The sequence below is a fragment of the Ceratotherium simum genome, chromosome 11, assembly GCF_057802395.1.
Source record: "Ceratotherium simum simum isolate JZ-2026a chromosome 11, ASM5780239v1, whole genome shotgun sequence".
NCBI classification, from domain to species: Eukaryota; Metazoa; Chordata; class Mammalia; order Perissodactyla; family Rhinocerotidae; genus Ceratotherium; species Ceratotherium simum.
Window position 1 is genome coordinate 12,922,839 of NC_141910.1, and position 25,764 is coordinate 12,948,602.

General features: G+C 42.0%; 1 protein-coding gene across 3 annotated transcripts; it reads right to left on the minus strand.

The window, feature by feature from the left end:
* Positions 1 to 489: 489 nt before the first annotated feature.
* Positions 490 to 25,172, minus strand: STAMBP (STAM binding protein). 3 transcript variants are annotated; one of them, XM_004435523.3, is made up of 10 exons: positions 25,155 to 25,172; positions 23,050 to 23,267; positions 13,694 to 13,769; positions 13,308 to 13,403; positions 11,782 to 12,148; positions 9,685 to 9,809; positions 8,683 to 8,820; positions 3,402 to 3,514; positions 2,508 to 2,607; positions 490 to 1,147 (listed from the first exon to the last, which is right to left on the minus strand). In XM_004435523.3, the coding sequence occupies exons 2-10, from the start codon at positions 23,250 to 23,252 to the stop codon at positions 1,091 to 1,093; spliced, it is 1,275 nt and encodes a 424-aa protein (XP_004435580.1). In that variant the 5' UTR covers positions 23,253 to 23,267; positions 25,155 to 25,172; the 3' UTR covers positions 490 to 1,090. The 3 variants fall into 3 exon arrangements, with proteins under 3 accessions (XP_004435580.1, XP_014646902.1, XP_014646903.1); XM_014791416.2 differs by having other exon boundaries at positions 25,081 to 25,166; XM_014791417.2 differs by lacking the exon at positions 25,155 to 25,172 and adding an exon at positions 24,658 to 24,789.
* Between the last annotated feature and the right edge of the window lie 592 nt (positions 25,173 to 25,764).

Here is a 25,764-nt window from a genome sequence, read left to right on the forward strand (position 1 = left end):
GTCACAAACAATGCCATTATTTCTAGGCCACCTTAGAACACTAGGCTCAACTCATAGAAAGAAAAATACAGAATAAGTTGTACCTTCAGACACCTTCCTAGATGTTGCCTAAGTCAGAAAAGAACAGTCAACACAATAAAATTGGTAGGGTGGGATGGCTAGGGAATGTAATCATTTATTTGGAGTGTTACCTGGCACTCCAAATAAAGCCTCCATTATCCTCAGCTGAGAGCTCTTAGGGCATAAGGAGGAAGCGAATGGGATGACCCACTTGGGGCAGCACCAAAAGAACAGACGACTTCACAGCCCTGGAAGGCACCAACAGGCAGAGAAAAAACACTGAACAATTAAAAGGGAACTGGGACACACCTTCGATGTCAGTACATCTCAAATTCCATTTCCCCTCACTTTTCCCCAAACCGCCAGACCTTTCAGCTAACCTGTTTAGACAATGCTTGATCAAACAGATCACTCTAGAGCACAAAAAAATAAGTTAATTGTTATTTTATTGTAGAGGAAAAAATATCCTGAAATATTTGTTAAATAACAATAATTCCTGACAAAATCATTCTTCAGGGTTTTCAAGCCACACCACCTGGTCAGACATAGTGAGCTGTCCTTCACCCTTGTGATAAGCTTCATTAATTGCCATAAACCACAGGAAAACCCGAATACTTTCTAAATGGCTTCCAAATTTCTGCATAGATGCCCTTATTTAGTCCAAAAGTAAACAAGAAACAAGTTGGCAGAGAAATTAGAAGGATAGCTGATAGGAAAAAATGTTAACCATTGGTGAACCTAGAAAAGGGTATATGAGTGTTCATTCTACCATCCTTCCAACTTAATTTTTTAGTTACAGGCAGACTGAAAAGTTGCTTGAGTGTGATCGTGCCATTTTCCAGACTTGCCTAAAAATTATATTCAATGATTTCTTTTCAAACCAGAAATGGAAAATCAGTTCTGCCCCAGGTGATACTCACTTTCCGTTCTGTCTAAAAAAGCTTGCAGAGCTTTCTGGAAAGTTTAAATTTAGGGGCTACAGTACACTGACATTGTTTTATAGTTCTTGGTAGGTGTGTGAGTCCAACTCTTATCGAAGGTCTGTGATGGTCACTGCTCTGTCCACAACAGTCACGTGGCTGCAGCTCTGCAACAGGGAAAAAGAAAGAAAAGGAAAGTCCTGGAAAATTCAGAAAAGTCACTTTTTAGCACTTTTTACTGAAAATGCTCCTTCTGGCTAGTGGCTCCCACTCCGGAAGGCAGACTGCTACTGCAATAAATGGCAGCTATGGTAGGGGGTCTGGGAACCATTACTTCCACCGCTCCTACTCGGAGACTGAATCAACGTCAGTCCATAGATCTTCATTTATTTTTCAAACGTGTGGATATTCTAGAGTCACTCATAAAATAAACATTCATTTTAAAAAATTGCTGAAGTCATTGCAGTTTTTTGGGTCATTATGTCAACCAGATAATAAAGTACACCTACTCTCACGTGGGGAATGCTCACTTCCAGCACACCAAAGGAGTCCTATAACTGAAAACTTGGGCATTTTGGGGGGATTGTGCAGCCTCTGTTTCAACATTCTGGTATCTAGACATTTATAAGATTCCAAGGCAGACTACCCTATTTTTGAACAGATCTCTCAGACATACTCAGCTGAAAACTATCATTCCATGAGGTCTTGGTTTTAGTTCTGGGAGTCACGAAATACACTCGATACCTTTTTATACAACAATTTTTCTAACATTTAAAGTCAGTTCTCAGATCCTCCCTGGGGTTTCTCTTCTAAACATCCCCAGTTCCTGTTATGTGACAAGGTTCTGAGTCTCTTTTCCATATTGGTCATTTTTCAGTGAACCCAAAAGAAATAATGCTACTCATGGCCAGCATGGAACACTATCACATTAGATTTGAGGGACAAACTGAAACATACTGATCTTATCAGCAACTAAAACTTTCTATTCACAGAATACAACTCAGGGGAAAAAAAACTTCCTAAGAAGATCATAAAAATACCTACTATCTAGGCAAAATTCCATAATCAAATATACTTTACCTGTCTTAAGTGCCTTTTTCTCTTTGAATTCAAATCTCTTATTGAAGTACAGGCTTAGCAACTGAAGTTGATGAAGAAAAAAACCTAACGTTTAATAAGCCAGCTACTGTACTAGGTACTTTCTGCACATTACATCATTTAATCCTCCAAATAACCATATAAAGTAGATATTATTATTACTATCACCCCCATTTACAGATGAGAAAGCAAAGACCCAAGAAGGTTAAGTAGCCTGATCAAAGACACACAGTCACTGAGTGGCAGAGCTAAGACTCAAATTCGTTCCTATTCCACACTGCTTCCCATAAATGTCCTTATTAGGAAGATTTGGAAAGATAAGTGACAAGGCTGATGTTCTATGTGGGTCAGAAAGGACAATGCACCTCATTAGTTCTGTGTCCTTCCTGCTTGAAGCATAGCCCTGATTTCTTCTACATAGATACATACACAGAACAGAGGTGGATCCTTGCCGTGTGGATGAAATCCTTTCTGGCGACAGGAAGAAATCTCCTCTAGTCCATGGTCAGTTAGTTTAAAGAATCCAGTTCTGAAATTAAAAAAAAGCAGGCCTAAAATCAAGAAAAGGTGTCCCCCCAATCCCCAACACACACGCACATGCAATGTGGGAGACACATACACAGCACAGCAGAGCCCATTTTGAGACAGGTTCAAAAGTATGCTGGCTCGGGCTGGCCCTGTGGCTTAGTGGTTAAGTGTGCGCGCTCCGCTACTGGCGGCCCGTGTTCGGATCCCGGGCGCGCACCGACGCACCGCTTCTCCGGCCATGCTGGGGCTGCGTCCCACATACAGCAACTAGAGGGATGTGCAGCTATGACATGCAACTATCTACTGCGGCTTTGGGGGAAAAATAAATAAATAAAATTAAAAAAAAAAAATTATGCTGGCTCATAGGCCTCTTCTCCCGTGAATGAATCAGAGTTAGAGAATGACTCATCACTGCCATCACACTAGTTTTGTTGGGAGAATTCATAGTAAATAACAGCATTTAGAATGAAAAAGAAGTTATTATCTGTTTGATTTTGAGATTCTCTAATCTGACATCAATCTCTTGAAATTCCTACTCCTTCAAGTCAAACACTTGAAATTTCTAATGTCCTTTTCTTAGAAAAGCACCTACGTCATTGCTCGGATATCTTTTTAAACAAGCATAGTAGGTTTATCAGGATATGGGGCTTAAAAGGAAGCCTTTTAGAACAGCCAATTAAGACCACAATCTATATATTTTATAGAGAACAAGGTCTTAAGAATAGAGATCTTTTCCTTGGAGGCTTTTTCCCCACTGTCTCCTTGTAACACCCAAACCTTGTCCTATGTACTTACTCCTGGAACTTGGGGGAGCAAACAATGGCTATTGACTCAGGCAACATCATCTGGTAGGAGCAGTGAGTGTGTAGGTCAACACTGGAGAGGAAGGCGGTCTGTGTGGGATGAGTCTGAGAAGAGAAAAAAAAGTCAGAGACCCCCTCAGTGAGAATACACAGCCAAGCCTGGCCCAGGAAGGATGGTAGAGCCAAAGTTCTCAACAGCTGGCCACGATCTCCTTCCCAAGTACAAAGCCATTTGCAGCATGAGGGGTATGCCTGAAGTACATAATAAGTAATGAACTTCCTTTCCAGCACTGTAAACAAGTATAGTTGAACAAGAGTATGTGAAGAGACTCATAATTTCTAACTGACCATCAAGATTTATTTGGCTCCTCACAAGCTTTCTCCATACGATGGAATCACCCCATTCTGGACTAGATGGTACATGCGGCCCAATACTTCAACACAGCAGAAATCAAGGACTTAACAAACCACAGTTAGAGGACTGACTCTTCTTCCTGAAAGAGGTGTTACAGGGTCAAACATGAGTCTGGGACTCTATAGGCGAAAGTGGCAAAAGCTGTCCTGTGGTTAAAGCATGTCATCCAAGGACACGAGAGGCAGGGCCACTGGGATTCCAGTGTAGTTAAATCCCACAAAGGACCCTGTCGTGTTTGGGAAAAGGACCAAGATATTGAAATTTGAGGGTAATTAGTTACAGCACCATCTAATGTGCATTCAGTTTATCTCATATGTTTTTAATTTTTTAATGTTTTATCGAGCACATTCTTTGTATACAAATGAACAATGACATAATGACTTGTGTTCATCTTAGAGGGGGTGTGACCTGAGATAACAAGAAAGGAAAAAGAAGGATCCAATATGACTCAAAAAGACCACCAAGCTTCACTGACAGAAAAGTACAGAAAATAAATAAGTGTACTTGACCAGTGTTTTCAAACCTGCTGTGCAAAAGTGAAGCTCCTGAGGAGCTGGTCAAAAGCACAGGCTCCTGCACCCCATCCCTGGAAATATCCATCCTGAGAGGAACCTTTTTTCCTAAAAAAAAAAGCTCACTAAATGATTCTTATGTGCAGTCTCGTCTGAGAAGCACCACTGCACAGAATGCTGTGACTGATCGCTGTGGAAGAGGTCTGCAGGACAGGGACATGTCAGCTGAGTGCCGACAGCAAATCCACACGCCGGTCCTCACGGGCAGGTAGCAACTCTGGTGACCACAAGGGAAAATCAGGTTCTACCTGATAATAATAAGATCTACATGATAGTAATATAACTGTTAGGGACAGACGGCCTGTGCTGACACTTTTCATTCCACGGTCAGAGCAGGAATTCTCACTGGGAACAAACGAGGCCTATACAAGCCAGTCTAAGCCTCTGACCTAAAGCTGGGTTAGCTAGAAAGACGATATAGAGACACATAGCAGGGGCTCAAGAAATAAATGTTAAACTGAATGAAGACACCTTGCCTTGAGCCTCTGCTCCCCTCTAACTACTGTGCCTTCTCTCCCTCCTTCCCTTCATAGTTCAGTTTCTTGAAAAAACAGTTATGTCTATGGTGTCCACCATGCTGGGGAGAGAGGAAGGCATTTTTATGAGGAGAGAACAATACACCACGAGAGCAGAAATGAGCAAGGAGAGTGCATGCTGAGGGTAGCCTAGGTGCCTGGACGGGGACAGAGTGGCCACAGGAGAGCAATGCTAGCTAAGGCAAGGTTGAGATAAGGTGAGGGAGTGCCTTGAATATTGGGTTGGTGTTACACAATAGTTGGCGAGCGATACATGATCATACAAAGTTTTTGACCAGAGAGCCTAATTTATAGCTGGCAAGGTACGGAAGGAAGAACTGATCTTTTGCATTCTCCTCTTGCCAGTTTTAAGATCTGAGCAAAGTTTACGGTCTACTTTCTGTTTGTTTTTAATCCCAAGTCAGGAAGGAATGGTACAGAAATATCATAAGAAAAACAAGTTGAAATATTATCAATTTAGGCTCTAAATTTGTTCCTGGCTGGGCCCTCACTGATACTAGAAATCCTTTTATTCATTAGTGGCTAAGTTCTACCTGAAGTCTAGACAGTAATTCTCCCAAACTTTCCCCCATCTCCCCCAGTTCCTGAAACGTGTCTCCCTCCTGCTGGGCAGTGGATCTAGACTCCAACCTTGCTGAAATCAAGACTGCCGAAAATGAGTTCCATCAACTCCTCCAAATATAACCTCAAAAATCTCTCTGTATTTTTCTCTTTTCCTTCAATTCTGCCTCAGAGGAATGAGTGCTCTTCCCCCATATGAAGGTGAATCCCCTTTTTGTACTTTTGATTTAATGCTTTCCTACCTGCACATTACCTTGTCTCTCCTGCCCTTTTACATCTCTTCCACCGGCTCCACTATGCTCCACAGTAGAGCCAGTGAGCTCTACTGGCTCACTGGGCAAAAAACACGTTCAGACAACCACACACAAGAACGTAGATAAACCTTAAAAATGTTGAGCAAAAGATGCCAGACACAAAAGAATACACATTATATAATTCCATTTATATGAAGTTCAAAACCAGGCAAAACTAAACTATCGAGTTTAGGGATACACATTTAGGTGGTAAAACTATAAAGAAAGCAAAGGATTTCCCGAAACGTCAGGAGAAGGATTCCCTGTCTCAGGGAGAAAGTGTGACTGGGCAGGAGCATGGGGTGGAAGCATGCTTCTGGCAATGTTCTATTTCTTGGCTTAGGTATTGTGTGTACATAGATGTTTGCTTAATGATTCTCTGAAGCATACATTTAGTTTATATACCTTCTTATGTATGTTGTATTTCAAATATAAAGGTTTCAAGAAAACAAAATCAAAACAAGACACATTTCAAACCTTTCACACCGAACCATAAATCAAGCAAACTTTTTCTCAACCCGGCTACTCCTCAAGCCACCATGCCATCTCTTTCCTTTCCGCTAGGGCTAGGCTCTTTAAAAAATTAGTGTCCATTTCACTGTCTCCACAACCTCAGTCCCCATTACTTCTTAAACCCTGATAATCTACTCCCACCACTGTCTAAAACCCACTAAATCGAGGTCATTAATGACCTCACCAAATCCAACAGGCTGATCTAAGTCACCATCATTCTGGAGCTCTCTGCAGCATGTGACATGGTTAACATCCTGAAGTTTCTTCTTAAAACGTTCCTCATCCTTTGGCTTCTGCACCTTAACACTACTCTCACCTTTCTCTTAAATCTCTTTGCTTCATTACTGACTACTCCCTATGCTCCCCTAGGTAGCCTGTCCCTCAAACTGCCAATGAATGTCTTCTTGCTCTCCACTCTCCTCTAGTTCCAAGGCTTTCCTATGCAGAGGACTCCCAGATCTCTTTTCTGCCTTGACCTTGCTCCCAAGTTCCAGCCACAGTTCCAACTTCCCGATAACTACCTCTGCTGATTTAATGTCTCACCTGTACCTTAAACTCAACATGCTCAGAACTGAACACATCATTTGCTACTTCCAATGTTAAGTTCTCCCCCTGGAGACCCTGTGTCTGCTTATGAGATGATCATTGCCACCTCGTGAGTCAGGCCCCAAATCTCTAAATCATCACTGACTTACTCATTACCCACATCCTCTGAAATCCTACACTCATCTCCTCCTTCCCCAACAGACTGCCATCACCCTACCTCTCATTATTATTAGACTTTATCACCACACTAACCCCTTAAGTCATCTCCCTGCCTCAACATACCTTAAAATTGCTTTTATGTTAAATTTTCTAAAGTATGGTTTTGATCATATCATTGCTCTACTTAAAAGTCTTTAAGAATTCTCCACTTACTAAAAAGCAGAATTATTCTGCCTGTCCACCCAAGACCCTCCTGAGCACTGCTCCAATGTATCACATTAAAGCTTATCTACTATTGTTTCCTGATTTGAACCATAAACTCCAGCAAACTGGACCACTCAATGCTCCAGGGACACAGTCTGCCGAATCCAATGCTGACTCCTCCACATGGAACTCTCCCTTGGCTCATCTTGTCAACATTCTAGTAAATCATACCAGGGATGATCCTTCCTTCCTCCGACTCCCATAGTGCTCTCTTTGCACCTCCAGAGGCACTTGGCACATTCTGCCTCACGGGAAGAGTTATTACTTGTTTATTTATCTAATCTCCTTTCTGAGACTAAAATCATATCTTATTCAAATTTGTATCCCCTGGAAGATAAGGAACAAGTTTTCTATCCCCCAAATGCTATAATGGGAGATACACACTAGAAGGCAAATATTCATGTAATTGAGCTGAAGAAAGGACAGAGGCACATGTGACTGCCTCACAGGCCAGTATTTCCCAAATTCTAACATACAAGTATGTATAATCTTCCCTGATCCAGAAATGAGCCAACTTGTTTGTATGTAACCCTGTCACACGACATGAAAAGCAGCTTGGTCTGTGAGAGTGAGGTGTTAAAAAGGAATAGAAAGAAAAATTAAGAAATAATCTTTGGGGGGCCGGCCCGGTGGCGTAGTGGTTAAGTGCGCGCGCTCTGCTTCGGCAGCCCGGGGTTCGTGGGTTCGGATCCTGGGTGTGCACTGACGCACCGCTTGTCAGTCCATGCTGTGGCGGCGTCCCATATAAAGTAGAGGAAGATGGGCACGGATGTTAGCCCAGGGCCAGTCTTCCTCAGCAAAAAGAGGAGGATTGACATCGGATGTTAGCTCGGGGCTGATGTTCCTCACACACACACAAAAAAGAAATAATCTTTGGGGATGGAATTATATTTTACCTAAACGTTACCAGAAGACTGCATAAGATATGCAGACACTTGAAAATCACCTATATTGGTGGTCCTTCTGGTTTACATAAAGATATACGCTGCTTTAAGAAAGATCAAATGCAAGCATAACTTCCTCGGCTCATTTAAAATATTTCGATTTATATACCTTATAGGCACACGATTTGCATGAAGTAGGCATAGCCTCCTAGTCAATGTCCACATATATTCTACGCTAGCATCCTATCATCATTCACACTCACAGGGAAACTGGGACTTTAGGGAAACAAATTCATTTTTATTAAAAAATTTTAAAAATTAAAAAGCCCTACATAGTTCCCAGAAATCAATACTGGAGTGCAAGCAGTCAAGTATGCTAGGGAAGTCAAGTTCGCATCCAACAGAGGAGAAAACAATAATTGAAATAATCTGGATACAATTCACTTTGCTCAAAGAAAGAAACAAGCAGTGTGTTTATAATATCATGAGAGAAGAGGAGACTAACCCTCAGAGAGCTTGGAATTGCTTACATGAATCCAGCCCAGTGTGATGAGACCCTGCTGATCCTGTATGAGGAAAAGCTCTTCTTCGTTCTCGGTGTTGCAATAATCAGACCCGGCACTTTGCTTAGGGATGAGAACATGGGTAATGGTAAACTCGTTCCTCATCTGTCAAAGGAGAAAACAGTTTGTCACACACAATTCCCTGGCACTTATGTAACCCCACTATACCACAGCAGTGGAAAGTTAAACATCTATACAAGCGAAGGCACTTCCCACTCCAGCTCAAGTCTTCTTCATGCTCCCTGAGTCCCTCACCTCAGTGGTTCACAATCTTGGCTGCTCATGTGCATTGCATGGGGCACTCTGCAAGGCCACAGATGCCCACAGCCCTGTAGGAATTTCCTGTTGCAGCCAAATCAGCTACTCCTGATTCTTGAGACGCTCCGAGTATAGTACCATCTCTCTTCCTTTGCTCATATTTAAGTAGTTTCCCTTTTACTGTTTCTCTAAGTCCTTCTCATCCTTTAAGGCTCAGCCTAAGTGTATCCCAGTTCATTCTTTTATTCATTCAGCAGTTAGTAGTAGGTTCTTTAAGTGCCTCATTCAATGATGTTTCCTTCCTCAAAATTCCCAGTGGTCTTATTGTACACACTATTCAGCATGCTACTTATCTTTTGGTATGTATCTTCCATCACTCCAAAGTGCTTGGGTACTTTTTGTGGACACATGCTATGTGCCTTACATATTTCATATTCCCAGGTCCTACCATAAAGCAGGTGCTCAAAAATTGATATACAGGTAGAATTAGGTATTTCTTACTACTGGCATTAAAATAATCAGTATAATTCAAGGGACTTTGAAAGTCAATTAAATACAGGATCATCAAATTCAAAGTGACATTATGCTGTCCAGGGTTCCTTTGGCAGAGGGATCAGCACAGAGTAATTGACTCTGGATATCTTCTCTGAGATTCACAGGAGGCCAAGGGGCAAGAAATGGTCTCAGCTCAGGAGAGCGTTTGTTTTTTACCAGTTTTCCACAGAGAATTCCACATGTCTCTACTCCCCGGGCAGTGTTGGCACTGGCTAACTGGAGAAACTGTGGGCAGAGCCTCCCGGGCACCACCACATGCCGCAGTCCATCAATTGTAGGAGCTGTAATGGAGAAAAAGGAAAAGTGTGAGACCATGGGACAGGGCCTCCCCAAGCAGACCTCAGAGTTGGCAGCCCTGGGAGAGCAATGCCAAATCACTGGGGTCCCTCCAACTGTAGGCAATGAGTGGGGATCTCATGCTAATGGCAGAAGAAAAAGGGCTGTAAAGTCTCTTCTCCGATCTCTGGCCACAGCGGTTGGGAGTACATTAATTCAAGAAAAGAAAAGAGGCTTTAATCACTCAAGTTAAGACAAGGGTAAATTACTACTTAAAAAGAAGTTTCTGAGCTATTCAGGAATTCTGTCACACACTAATACAAAGGATTAAAGAATAATCCCCATCCTCTCCATTCAACTGAACTTTCATTTTTATTTTAAATCTCTCTTTTATCTCAGATAAGAACGTCAGAGAGTATGACTTTCAAAGAAATACACCAGGATATATTCTAGATAACAGAAAATAATTTGGGTAACTATTTACTTCTGAACTGATTCATTTATAAGAAAGTTAAAATGCCAAAACAAAACAACAAAAAACATACTCTAGTGCTCAAAAATAGGCATGAATGAACAAAGCAGCTCGTCAGCCTGCTTCAGAATGCCAAGAAGGGACCCGGTCCCTGAATACCATGGAGGAACCTCGAGAGAGAGTCAGCAAGCTGAAGTCAGAAGGTGTCTTTCACAGTCCTGTTTTCATTAAAAAAAAAAAAAAAAAAGTAAAAAAGGACGTTCTGCTTCTGCACATTCAACAGCAAGATCTGAATTCCTGGAGAGGTAACGAAGTCAGACCAGAAGCCATGTGGTCATGTGGGAGTCTGATGATGGCATCTGAGGATTCTGAATTAAGATTTGGCACAGCCCTTTCCTTTCAATTCAATAATCACTTACCAAGTGCATACCAAGCAGACAGTGCCCTGCCCACAGGGAACACAAATATGAACAAGACTCAAGCCTTAATCTGCAGGAAGTTAAAATCTCGTTATTGACAAATGCCTACACTATTAGGTAAGTGATCTCCACTGTGTTACAGATAATAAGAGCTCTGGGGGTTTTAAGGAGAATAGAATCAATCTGATTGAAGGGAGGGGGATCTGGAAAAACTTCAAGAAAAACAGGGAAGGCAGAAACAGAGAAAGGAGATTTTTAGGTTCAGGGCAAATGTTAACAAACCTCTTTGGGTAAGAGAGTCCAGGGACTGTTCTGGGAACATGAGAGTCCAATCTGACCAGAGTATAGAATGTATATGAAGGAAGAGTAGTGAGAGACAAGCCTGCCCAGTAAATGGGGAGAAACCCTAAAGGCCAGCCACTCTTGCCCATTCTTGTTCTTTTAAGTGGATCTTATGCAAAGCTGACTTTCTTAAATGACAACTTGAAAGCCGATTCCTACCCCCCAAAAATCTATTCTAACGATCAAGGTAGACTCATTTCGCCGCTTTTGTTATTTTCTCAGGTAGCCCATCATTGGTGAGAGGAGGAAAGACTCAGTAGTTTTTATGGTCGGACTGAATTATCACCAACTGTATACAATATTTGGTAAGCTCCTTCAGGATTAGGAACACTATCAGGGCAAGCACAGTTCAATAGCCCTTTTTCATTTTTTAAAAGTCAGTTGTTGAATTGCAAAGTGGTACTATAAATTTCAAATTCCTTTATGAAAGGCCAACAGTGTCTCTAATTCACTGAACATTTCACATCTCTGTATAACCTTTAAAAGCTGAGGGTCTGACTTTCAAGGATATTATTAGCTCTTCAGAAAATTGACCTGGCCCAGGTGAATTACAAGGCTTAAGCAAAGGCCACTGTTATAATATAGCCGGTGTGACAGGACACAGTACGGCAATACTGACCAAATGGGTTTCTGTGGCCAGGGCCTAATCAGTGGGATCATGGAGGTAATCTTAGGCTGAATCCCCCAGAGTGACACTGTTTGGCTGCAGCTGAGATGGAAGAGGACACGAGCAAAGGGACTCACTACTTTCTGAGTTGCTCAGTGCTCCAGGTTTCAAGGACCTGTCCACCACAGGTGGCCTGGCAGGCCTTACAGTTGTATTACAGTCTGAAGGCTGTGTGGATGCGACAGGGGCCATGGGGAAGATATCTAGCGAGGGCTGCTCCAAGTCAGGCAACAGTGGGCCGCCTGGGCCAGGGTCCACCTTCCCAAACTCCTGTACAATTTTCAGTCGCTCTTTTTCTAGCTCCTGGTTCCGGATCATCTCCTCAAAGGCATGGAACTGTTCCTGCTCCAGCTGTTGCTGCTTCTGTTGTGCTACCCTCTGTCTTTCCTTCTCCAGCTCCTGCTGGATAGCCACGTTCCGGGCAAATTCTTCCGCTTCCTTCTTCTACAAAGAAAGAATGGGAGTTAGGCTAACTCTTTACACTCAGGTGACTTCACACCTCAGGAGGACAAGGCTTTTCAGCGGGGAGATTTCCCAAAATGTCCTTCTGCTCTGGCCTGATTTCCCAGCACAGCATTCATGCTTCCCTCGGTACCTCTACACCCACGGAATAGTCACACTCCTTTCTATCTCGCCTCCCTACACCTATTCTTCAAGGACAGTTAAAGTCGCGATCCTCTCAGCGCCCTTCCCCAGTGACTGTAACTAATGCATTTTCTTTTTGACCTCAATCTTGGTGCAACTTATTGTCTGCACCTTATAATCTGTATCACATACAGTTTTATTCTCTGTGCCATGTATACATTCTGTATCCCAAGTAAGGTTGTAAAATAGAACCAAGTCCAAACTTACACCTGCTATGTTGGGGCTCTCTACCAAATTGTCACCCAAAATGAAGCTTCTGAAATTTTTCTGGTGATCAGTTCAATATAGAGTGACGTTGTACAATAAGAAATATCAAGTAATAACCTCCTTCATTAAGGTTTTCCCTCACTCGGTGCCTTAGAAATATATGCCTCATAGCTGTTTACCCCTCTGCTGATTTTCAACATCAGAGTCCAGAATAGAGCTCAGCAGATAGCTGCAAAAGAATGTAGAAGTGCTTGCAGTGTGTATTCACATCTGACACAGACCACAGACAGTGCCTTGGGAGTTTCTCCATGTGCTTTCACTGACTCTTCCTAACAAGAATCATCTGAAAATAGCTTGAGAAACAAATCACTTTTTATAATTGATATCTGACATATTTGGTTATACCTGACGGCTTCAGGTATAAGCAAATATGAATTAAGCCCCCAAACTTCTCTGATCTAAAAACCTATGTTCTAGTGATAATTTTCAATGTTCTTAGCTTCTTGCTCTGGATATAGCAGACAAGCAATAGATTTCCTGTCCCTCAAGTCACCCTCTTGGACAAGCAGGCTAAACCTGTGTTAGAATCCTCAGCCTAATCACTTGTGTTCTACCTTTTTGAGTTTCTGGCCTTTGCCAAAAAAAGGTAAAATATCATAGAATCTGCTGAAATATCATATTACAATCCCAGGGCACAGCCTAAGAAACCAAAATAATCTCCTTTTCTTTTTCTTTGCTGTTTTATACTAACCTTTTCTTCATTATATTCTGTATATTCTTTGGTATATCGTTTTAACAGCTCTGCCTTCAGCTCTTCTGCTTTGGGAAACGCAATCTCCTTTAATTTCTGAGACATAAAACAGAAAAACTGAGAATTAGAACACTCAATTCCCAGGTAATGAATTAGAGAAGTAAAAAGAAAACTTCAGTCAAGCTGGCAATGGTAGCAATGTTTCCAAAAACAGTTTAAAATACCCCCTACTGTACCATAACTGCTACTTCTTAAGTGATCTGGTAAAATGGCCTCAGCACCTATTGCAGGATTTGATGCTCAGATCAGACACCACTGCCTTTACCTTTGAGGTAGTCTGTCGCTTTGAAGCTTTTAGATGGGCAACAGTGAAAGTAAAGACCCACCTTTACTGTGTCTTTCTTTTCAGGAATGACAGCCGATTTGTAATCTCGATGTTTTGGTAGTTTCTCAATAAAGAGCCTAAGGGAACAGATCAGAATGATTATGATGCAAAGAAAATGTCCAAATGCCCAAGACTCAGAAGCAATGCAACTCCCTTATCCTGCAGCCACCTCATGACAGGTTTTCTGACGTGCGGGGGAGGGTAACAGGCACACACCAGGCAGGCCATGTTGCCCACCCATCCCTATCCCTGTAAAGAGCAAGAGAGTGTTTCCCTCTCCTCCCAAATCAGGTGTGCAGTAGCTGCTACAACAAAAAGATGGAAAAAACCCTATCCTGTGCCCAAAAATATACCTTCAAAGAGATTCTTTTCCTGTTGCAGTAGTGACAGGTTTCCAAAGGAAAGGGTCTCTGTTACAAAACATTCTTCAGAGAACAATGTGGCAGCCAACTGCAGGAGGCTAAGAGAAAATCTATGTTCCATTACTATCCCGAGCCCCGGGTGACCTTTAACTTAGGTTTTTTTTCTTTGGGATTCATGTTCCTTCAAAGAAGAATACTCCTTGCATCACATTAAGCACTGAGACGCTTAGATAGTAAATGTGTTATACATGTGTGATGTGTGCATGTTACGTGTGTAATACGCATTATGACCTTTGATGAACAGTGCTTAGAGAAACATAAGATGCTAGATTTTCTCTTTCAATTCTTGTCCTTGGCTATAAAGCTCAGTGGGAAAAACAATCTGAATCAATTCACAGACTTGTAACATTTATGGTAGCTACTTGGGGACAGTGAAAACAAATAGAAGTTCAGTAACTTGTCACAGCCCAAAGTGGCCAATTCAAAATTTCACTGCCAGCAGGCCAGTTCCAGCGTCTACGCTTTTAACCACTGCACCATACTGCCTCCACATGGCTCCTGAAATGTCCAGAACTCTTGGAGGGGTTCTGAACAAAGAGGTCTTTTGATAGAATTAAGTTGTAATAAATATAAGCTGAGACTCAAAACAAATAAATTGAGGGTAGCTTGCCCACAGCCCTAAAATACTGTACTGTAGCTGGGATTAACTGGCTCTTTTCCACTTTCTCCCTCAGGAAGAGAAAAGAAGAGGACCTCCAACCAAACAGCCCCTCTATAGATGAGCCCTCCTCCTTCAGTTCAATATTAGGCACATGAAAATTTCATTTCAATCCAATTGGACAAGTCCTCTCAGGCAGGGATAAATTCTAAAATCAAAATGATTCTAAAATCTTCCCTTTGGGTTCATGAAAAAGATATAAACAGTTTCCTTAAAGTCTACACGTAAAACAAGTACAGATTCATTTGTTCAACCATAAAGTCCTGAAGAGTATATTAAGATAAATATGACATAGGTCTTGTGTTCAAGAGACTTACAATTCAGAAACTGTCTCACCTTGGCCCTACAGACCAAGGTACGTGTTCACTACCTTCCGCAAGCTGCACGTGCCTTCTATCAAAGCCTGAATCAGCCAAGAAAGTACCAGGTCGTAGAAACCCCACACTTTACTTTCTTTAGCTCCCAACCTGAGGAAATAGACTGAAAAGTCCCTGAGGCCAGAGACTTCTGTGTCTCCTGCTTCTCTGTACACTCCTTTACAGCCAGCACAGTTCCCTGCAGAAAGAGGTACTCAATATGCATCTGATGAATAAATGGTCTTAAGACCTCTGGATGAGCTAAATGAAAAAAAAACCAAAGTGTAAAAAAGTGTATATAGTACGCTACCTTAGGTGTAAGAAGGGGGAAAAATCATACATATGTATACACACATCTATTTATTTATTTTGCTTACAAGTATCTAAAGAAATATAGGAAGTACATATAGAAACTAATAAAAGTAGAGGGCAGGGAAAAGAGGGCGGATGAGATAAGAGTGGGAGTGAAACTTTTCACCATAAATCTTTTTATTTTATTTTTTTTTTTTTTAAAGATTTTATTTATTCAGTTTTTTCCCCCCAAAGCCCCAGTAGACAGTTGTATGTCATAGGTTCACATCCTTCTAGTTGCCGTACGTGGGACTCGGCCTCACGTTGGACGGAGAAGCGGTGCCTCGGGGCGCCCCCGGGATCCGAACCCGGGCCGCCAGCATCAGAGCGCGCGCACTCAACCGCCAAGCCACGGAGCCGGCCCTACACCATAAATCTTTTTAAATTATTTAGACTTTGAACCATGTAATGGGATCTAGTTTATAAGTAAAGATAAAAACTTCCTGACCCGCACAAGAAAACCTTTCCCTTGTTGCAGCAACTGTAGTCCACTTCCTGAATGGGGACATATGGGTAGCAGGGCAGAGGATGGGCGACATAACCCCTGTCCCATACTGGAGGCAACAGAGCTCAGTGATTAGGAGGGCAGTCCCCAGAACCACCCTGCCTGGCTCCAATCCTGGCTGTGCCCTTTACTAGCTGTGTGACCTCAAGCAACTTACTTAATCTCACCGTCCCTCAGTTTCTTTATATACATCAATTATATATATATGGAGACAAACTAGTACTACCTGATAGGGTTGCTGTGACGCTTACAAAATAATTTTTTTAAAAAGTGCTGAGCACAGTGCATAGCACAGAGCCAACATCTGCTATGTGCTTATATGATTGTTTTTACTAATAAACAACCAAAAAATGTGAGCAAGAATAAGAGATGAAGATGTTCACATCAGGCTAGAAACATGCTAGGCATAGACTAGCTGTGGCCCAGATGTATACTATTCTCTGGGGTTACATCCAGTTGCAGCTTAGAGAGAGGAAATGTAACAAAGCAAACAAAGATGCATTGGCAAAAACAGAAGCAAAACAACCTAATACAAGAATAGGAAAAAAAAGAGATACACAGAAAAGTAAATACAAAAAGTGAATAAGTACATGAAACAGTACTCAAATTTACATACAATGAAAGAAATTCAAATTAAGATGAGATACTGTTTTCATCTATCACATTGGCAAAGTCTTAAAGGTGGATTATAACCAGTACAGGCAAAGGTGTAGGGAAATGGGTGTTCTTACATACTCTTAGCAGGACTGACTGTCAACTGATAAGACTTTTTTTCTTAGGGGAGGGAGTGAGGTGGGAGACAACTATTGAAAATTTAAAATGAATATATCCTTTAAACTCACAATTCCACCTCTACGAATTTATCCTACACAATGTAGTACAAGACACATGTATAAGGCTACTCAGCATAGCACTGTTCATACAAGTAGGGAAAACTAAAAACCAAAATGTCCATCATTAGAGGGTTATTTAATAAATTATGGTGTACTCAAATGTGAAAAACAACATAACCATTCATTCATTCAACAAATATTTATTGAGCACCTACTATGGGGTCAAGCATTATTGTAGAGGCTAGGGATCTGGCAGTGAACGACACAGTCACAAATTCCTCCCCACCATGGAGTGTACATTACAGGAAGGAAACAGATAATGAACAAAACAAAAAGTATGTGGATTATCAGTGCTAGAAAAAAGTCATTAATAGGGAAAGGGAATAGGAAGCAACAGGGGAAGGGCTGAAATTTTAAATAGGGCCACTAAGGAAGGCATCACTGAGAAGGTGGCATTTAAGTGAGGACTGGAAGAGAGTAAGCCATGAAGAGATCTGGGATAAGACAGTTCCAAGCAGAAGAAATGGCCTCAAGGCAGAATGAGATGGATCAGTATGTCCTGATATGGAAAGATATGACTGTCAAGAAAGCAAGTTGTAGAACAGACTATATGGTATGATCTCATTCATGCTTTAAGAAAAAAGGATAAACGTGAGCCTGTGTGCTTACATGGACATAAACATTTTCTTGTTCACACAAGAAACATAACAGTGGTAACCTCTGGTGGATGCAACTTTTCTTTTCACTTTAATATCTCCCTTGTTGTACGATTTGAAAAATTATTTTAATCATGAACCAATATTAATTTTGTGTATAAAAATGTCTAATTCAAAAAGTCAAGAAAAAATTCTCAAACATGGATGTATTAAGGACTCTCATATCATGTCTCTCAATTTTGAAAGTTAATCAGCAAAGTAAGCATGATCGCAGATGAAAACCCTCTTCAGTCTATAAGCCCCATCCCAGTGGTAAACATTTTCAACACTGGTGTCAGACCATTTTCAGAAAGCAGGTTTGTGTTACAGGAGGCTCACCCAGCAGACAGGAATGGCCTAAGTCGTCTGTAACTCCCTTCTATGTAGCCCAGTCAATGACCATAAAAAGCTGTGAAAGAATCCACTGCCTGGATTATTGTCTGTGCTCATCATGAAAATATGTACTGATTTAATATGCTGAAGATCTTTCTTCTATACTGGGGTCTGCAAAAGGCAAAGCATTCCTGCAGCAGGCAAAACCACCGAAGGGGGAAATGTGCTTGAGATCATCAAGATGCCTGAACTGCTCCAAGGAAAGGAAGAAACACGCCTTTTAAAATCCTGAATTAAAGTATCCACAAAAGGTCTAGAAAATGACTCTCAATAGTAGGGGAGGCAGATGAGTGATGGGTAGATGCCTGCCCTCCTCCTTCCTCTCTCCTCAGTTGTACTAATTGCCGAAGTGAGCCATTGTTACCGACAGGAATATACCAAGTAAAATGTGGTAGAAAAACAGACCGAGAATACTGAGCTAGAACTTTTTTGCAACTCCTAGGGCTTGTCAGTTCACAGAATCAGAATTAGTGTCTTGCAGATATCTACAGGAAAAATAAAGGTAGCTACGATTATTGCTTCAGGCCAAGCCAATCCAACCAAGTCCCAAATTAAACCCTAAATCTAACAAATTAAGTAAATGAGCTGCTACATCCTACCCCCTTCACACTCAACTCTCCTCCAGACCTAGTTCATCGTATTAAATGGTCCTAGAAGTGGAACCATAATACAGGAACAGACTCCCCATATCAGTCTTGCTGTTAACACTGATATTCATGTCACTCAAGGTAACACCAAGTCACAGAAGAAAAGCAATTTCTTAAGTATCTGTGTACTCTTAATCCTACCCCCTCTTGCATATTTAGGAGTTTATTGCTACAGTTAAACCCTCTTCTGTACCATCAGCCTCTCCTTCTCCACAGGATCCTTTCTAGCAGCAAAAAGTATGCTTTAGACTCTCCTGTCTTAAAATACACACCACACACTGACACACTCCTTATCCTCCTTCAGTTGCTTCCTCATTTTTCCATTTTACTTCCCACCCAAACTTCTACAAAGAGTTGTCTATGCCAGGTCTTGGCAAACTACAGCTAGTGGGTCAAATCTGGCTCACCACTTGTCTTTGTAAATAAGGTTTCATTGGAACACAGCCACATGCATCCGTTCATGTATTGTCTATGGCTGCTTTCACACTACAAAGCAGAGGTTGTAAGAGATCAAGTGGCCTGCAAAGCTAAAAATATCTACCACGTGGCCCTTTACAGAAGAAGTTTGCTGACAGGATATTCGCTGTCCACTTTCTTACTGTCCATTCATCTTTCAACCCACTCTAATCTAGTGTCTCTTTAATCCCTCTAGTGAAATTGCTCACCAAAATCGCCAATGGCACCATGTTACCAAACCCAAATCCTCACCCATCTGACACAGCTGACCACTCTCCTGCAAACACTGTCCTCTTTTGGTTCCCATGACACCACTTTCTCCTAGATTTCCTCCTGCCTCTCAAACCTTCCTTCAAAGTCTCCTCTGCTGGCCCTCCCTCCACTAACCAACCTCAGGGCTCAGTGCTAGGCTCCTTCCCTTCTCATTCTACAATCTCATTATCAAAGACTCTTGATCCTTTTATGTGCCAAGGATCCTTCTGGCCTCTGATGTAGCCTATGGACTCCTCAGAATAATTTTTTAAGATATAACATAAAATACAAAGGATTACAAAAGAAACCAATTCTACTGAAATACAGTTTTCAAAATATAAAAAATTGTGATATGTGCTTCTTTATTAATGAATTGTTAATGCATTAAAGAAAGGATCTAGCTATGGGTTTAATAACTCTGTACTGTAATTCTGAAATAGTCATAACGGTAAATGCTATTTTGAGATATCAGCAACAATTGTAATGTGATATGAAAATATCTTGATTTCTATTGGTGACAAAATTACATATATTATTAATACTACTATGGTTTGAGGCCTACATTCAAAATTGAAGTTAGATGCTAAATATCAGTTAGAGGTTAGTAAAAACAAGAAAAGTTTTTCCCAACCAAGTTCATGGACCACGAATTCTATCAATGAATCCCTGTGGGATTCCTGGACTCTGGCTTAAGAACCTCTGGGCTAGAAGGTCTCAGCGGTTCTCATGGCTTCAGAACCATTGTATGCTGAGGACTCCTGCATTTGTATTTCCAACCCAGACCTCTCCTCTGAGTTCAGACTGGTACATCCAGCCTCCTACTGGACATCTCTACTTGGATATCACAGAGGCATCTCAAACTTAACATCTTAACATGTCAAAAAAAAACCCAGACCTGAACCCCAGACCCCTACCCAACCCCTTTTTGATGCCATTCTGCCCATCTCAGTAAATGGACCACCACATCCTAAGTTACTCAAGGCAAAAACCTGAGGTCAACCTTAATATTATCTTCTTTCCCAAACTATCAGTAAGTCCTGTGGACTCTCCCTTGAGAATACCAAATTCATCTGCTTCTTTCCAGGCCACCACACTCCTTCAAGCCACCACACTCCCTTCTCAAAGGCTATAAGTTTCCTAACTAATATCCCTGCCTTCTCTTAACACTCTTTCCACCATTCACCTCACAGTAGCCAAAATTTGTATTTTTAAAACATAAGTAAGATTGGGTCACAACACCACTTAAAACTTTTCAATGGCTTTCTATTGCTCTCAAGATAAAATGCAACCTCCTTACCATGGCCTATAAGATCCTGCATGATTCAGCCCTGCCTACCTCTCCAACCTCATCTGGAGTCGTTCTTCCCCCTCACTTGCTACCCTCCAAACACAATGATCTTCTTTCAATCTTCAGAACACACTATGTCTTTCCCACCTAAGGGCTTCTCAACACATAGTTACATCTGTTTTAAATGCTCTGCCACATGCTCTTGGAATGAGCAACTCTATGGCATCCTTCAAGTCTCAGTTTAAATCTTACCTGCTCAGACAGACTTTACCCTGACTACCCTAGTTAGAGACTCTTGGTTATTCTCTGTCACAGCACTCTCTCTGTTGCTTTCATAGCAGTTTCCTTATTTTGTGACTATGTATTTACTTGCTTACCTGTTTACTGCCTTCTCCCATAACTAGAAAGGTACACCAATAAGGGCAGGGGCCATTTTACTCACTATGTGTCCAGGACCTAGTGCAGTGCCAAGTAGATAGTAGGTATACATAATATGTATTTGTTGAATGAATATGGTCCTTGTCCTCAAAGCACTTTCTATGTGGGGCAACAGGATCCAGAAGGCTCTTCAGAAAATACCTGCTAGATTGATGCCATGATTCTACTCAACTATGATTCTCCAAAATAATTTTGCCTCTGGGTCTCATTTTGGGAGAACTATTTACAAGATTACTGGAAATATACAAGGTTACTATTTCTACCAGAAACAGAGTATATGAAGAGAGGGACAGTAGTCAAAGAAACTTCTCAGGAAAATAAATTTTGTGCCCATTATGCCTAGGAACAAAAACCTCATAACAGCAAAGAGAGGCAGGAATGTAATTATAATTCTGTGAAATTTTATCAACATTGAGGCCACATGACAGGGCATGATGGCATAGATGGACTGCAAGAGCTTTGAGGAAATGGCACTACTTGTCAACTTAAAAAAAAAGAAAAAGACAACAGCAGTCCCTTTTCTCCACTCTAAAATTGCAATATGAATCTTAGGTAGTCCACTCTTAACACCTACTTTTCTTTAGAGCACTGGTTCTCAACTGGGGCACTTTCGCCCCTCAGAGAACATTAGGTAATGTCTGGAGACACTTTTGGTTGACAACTAGGGGGGAGGAGATGAGACTGGCATCTAGGGGGAGAGACCAGCGATGCTGCTAAACACCTTACAATGCACAGGACAGTCCCCACAACAAAGAATTATTCAGCCCAGAATGTCAATGATGCAAACATTGAGAAACCCTGCTTTAGAGTGTATGTGATCAAAAACTTAATGTGATATAATTGATATGCATATACCATCTCTGGGAGGAGAGAAAAAAAACTAACAAGAGTCAATGTCTCTGGGGAGGGGAATGAAGGTTTTAGGGGAAAAGAGGAGTGGTAGGGAGACTTAGTTTTTAAATATTTACACCCTCTTGTGCCTTCTGAATTCTGTAACATATGTATGTGTTACCTATTCAAAAAACAATAATAAAAAATAACCAAAAAATAGCCAGTGTGGCTCAAGACTATGATCTCAAAAGACTACCTTTAACTCATAACACTACCAAAAGGAAAACAAAAAGAACAGGACCTACATAGAATGAATCCTGAATTAAGAGTTAGAAAATCTGGGTTTTGTCACTCCAAACTGTGGAACAAAGATATCGCTAAACCCTGAGCTGGTTTCCTCATATGGAGAACGGGAGGATGACATGCCTGACTCAAAGCACACAGAACTGTGAAGATCAAATGAAATGCTGCAGGTGAAACACTCTATGAACTATTAAGAGTCATATGAATAAATTGTAATTGTTATTAATTTTTAAAAGGTCCTGGTATCATGAAAGAACAAGACTAGAAATTACAAATAAGACCCTTTAACATTATTCTCTTCCTAAACTACACATCACCACATTGTCACTGGTGCTTTAGGCAGTGTTCCCTGTTAACTGTACTGAAATCTATTTATGCTGCCTACCCTGAGATGCTAAGCGACTCAAGGAGAAAGGTCTTATGATTAGCCACACAAACTGTAGGTGGTTAATACTTATTTGATGATTTGCATGATTATGATAAAGGTTAAAAAGAAAAAACTTCCTGAATCACGCAATTTGCTACAAAATAAGTAGAGGTGAGGAATTTCGGCTCTGCTGAACCTCAACAATAATCCTATGATTGGCTGCCTTAATAGAGAGGGACAGGAAAAACATTCATCAATATAAAACATGTGTACTTTAACCACCAACTCTTTTGCCTACCAGCTGGGCCACGTGGGCACAGGCCAAAGAGCTAGCTCTCTTACTCATGAAATTACTGAGTCATGAAAATAACACTTTCAGTACTCATGTCTTTGAATGTCAAGGACAGCCAATATGTAGGAGCTGCCAGCAAAAATGATTAATGCTAATGATGCTGTGAAGTTTTCTAGTTTTAGCAATTCTGAGCAGAATAAATGAGCACAAGAGCAAGATAAGTGAGGCATCAGTCATCGGAAAAGAAAAAGGAAAGTGGAGGTGTCTTACGTGATATATTTGTTATAGAGGATGAAGGCATGTTCAATGTTGCCTTCCTCTGAGTAAATGGATGCCATTCGGATAATCTCAACTCCAGAGCGGAAGTATCGACGGGGTGGAATGTCTTCATTTATCTCCACTGCGCTACCCATCTGGGAGAGAGCCCTCACCCGGTCTTCGGGCGGGAGGCTTACATCTCCATGGTCAGACATCAGGACCAGGAAGTTCTGAGACAGAAAAGAGAAAACAGATGGCATCAACACCATGGCCCCCATCATCCCAGCACAGCCTAGCACACAGTGTGTTTATCCCACAAACCTCTACTTTACAAGAAATTAAGAGAAAAATACCATATGCTGTGGCTCATATCAAATAAGGTCTCTTTCCCACAAGAAGGCTGAGACCCTCAAGGAAGCCCATATCACAACAATGAAAGGATTGGAAACCCCACAGTCCCTATGCCATAAGTAGGTGGTATAACCATACTGGGCCACAGGAAGTTCAGTTCCACTCTTCATGATAATCATTCTCTGTCATTAGGTGGCCCTGCCCTCAGCATCATAAGAGGAGGGACAGTATCTTCTATTTTTGCATCATTTCTCTTCCCGGCTACCCACTTCCATCCACCCCAGTCCCTGGCAGAGTATCCTCAATGAATTTTCATGATGATTGTTAACTGACTTCAAGTTTGATCATTTTTATTTAATCTGAGAGTAACTGACATTTTCCTGTGGTGTAGTTTTTCATATTTGAGCACAAGGTTTGTTAGGGGTACTGGTCTGGGAATGAATGCTCATAATCCTAACTCGACGCACTAAACCACTACACCAGTCAATCTGCAACATCATTCTGCATATCGTGGCAAGGAATTTAGATCTTGAAAACAATTTACTCAAATCTATTTTCAAAGACTAAGCAGTCTTTGAACAACAAAAGGGCATGAAGGTAACATGGAATGCAAAACACAAACCACAACTGGGGAGTTTTCCCACTCTGGGTTTCAAACTGAAGTAATTCTACAATCTTGCTAGATATTGTTGCTCTTGGAATCGGATTCCAACTTCCAATCAGATATTACTCTACATTATCTTTAAGAATCTGGGAATTTGATACATATTGAATTTCAGCACACCCTAACCAGCATGCTGTAGAATATACAAGCTATGGTAGAATTCATGTTGGAATTCAAGGCCCTGTGTCAACCGGCCCCATTTTGTCTTTGCAATCTTATACCTTACTCCTTCCCAACAGAGATCTTTCGCTTCTGTCAGGATTCTGATCTGCCCAGAAATCCTCACCGTTCAGTTTCATTTGTCTATCCACTGTTTTTCTGTTTCCACTCCAACCTCTCCCTCAGAGAGAGTCTTCTCTCAGCCAGTTCTATCTCTAGGTCACACTTGCTCCACGAAGCTTGCTCTCTAAAACACGCTCACTAATAGTACAAAAGCTGTAGGGACTACCAGGGAGGCAGAGGCATTCCATCTCCCACAATGTCTTTTTAGAGGCTCAGAAAGCCGCCAGCAAAGCTAAAACCTCCCCAAGTCGCCTAATTAGTAAACTCAGTCCAGAGCCCACTAAAGCTATTGGAAGCAGAGGATCCTTGTTGCACCTCAGTACCTCTCGGGAGAGATCTTTTGGGTCGAGAATGGGGGCCCTTCCTGAGGCCAGCAAGCGGTGCTCGGTACTAAAGGGCTGAGCAACACTCCAAAGAGGAGATGCAGCATCCGCAAATAAGGGGGAAAGGTGACGTAAAGGACTGAGGAGCGAAAACCAGGAGCCGGCGAAAGGAAGTAGCAGGAATGAGCGGAGGGGCGTATACAGTGGAGACGGACGTCCTGACACTGGCTTGAGACTCCCTTCTTGAAGGCACTTAAGCCCAAGTTGCCAACCCGGGTCAAAATCATCCGTATTCGGGTCCGTCGCGTGCAGTAGGCGGGGAAGAACTGGGCCTGGCCGGGGACAAGAGCCGACAGGGTCCTCGCACACAGTGGGCTGGGCAAGGGGCGCGCGGGAGGAGAAGGCTGCAGGCCCCACACTTACGGCGGCCGCTCCCCTTCAGAGTCCGACCACGCTCAGCGCCCCGGCCCCACCATATTCTCGGGACCCTTCCCCACCTGTCCCCGCGGACGACAGTCGTAGCTTCCGGAAACGTCACATCCGACACCCGCCCCGCCCACTCCCGCTGGTCTGTCAGTTACCCTCCCAAGCGCTTAGGACCCGGTGCGGCGAGCCGGCGGGCGGGGCTAGAACCGCCACCTGCGGAAAACCGACCAATGAGGAGAGAGCCCGACGGCGGCCATCTTGGTAAAGGAAAAGCAACAGGGAAGAAGAGGGAACCAAGTAGTTAAAGGAACCAATGACCAAGCTGACGTGTTTGGGGAATTATTTTTATTTCGGGCAGTTTACTGCCAGATAGTCCCTCACGCAAATCCATCATTCAAGGAGGAATTGCTTTTCCGAGTACTTGGCTAAACCAACTAGGGTTTCTAAGTCGGGGAAAGGAAAACTGAACATTTCAGCTTGTGTTACTTTCTGCACAAAATTGGTGGCCTGAGGTATTAGGCAATCCTCTTATTGCCTAGGAAAGAACATAAAACTAATTTTTAAATGTCAGAATGCCAATAAAATTGATTGGAAATGAGTGTTTAATGTCTAAGGGTCCCTGTGCAAAGCAATGGGACACAAAGATCCGTATGACACAGTTCCTGCCCCTGCGGCCAGGAC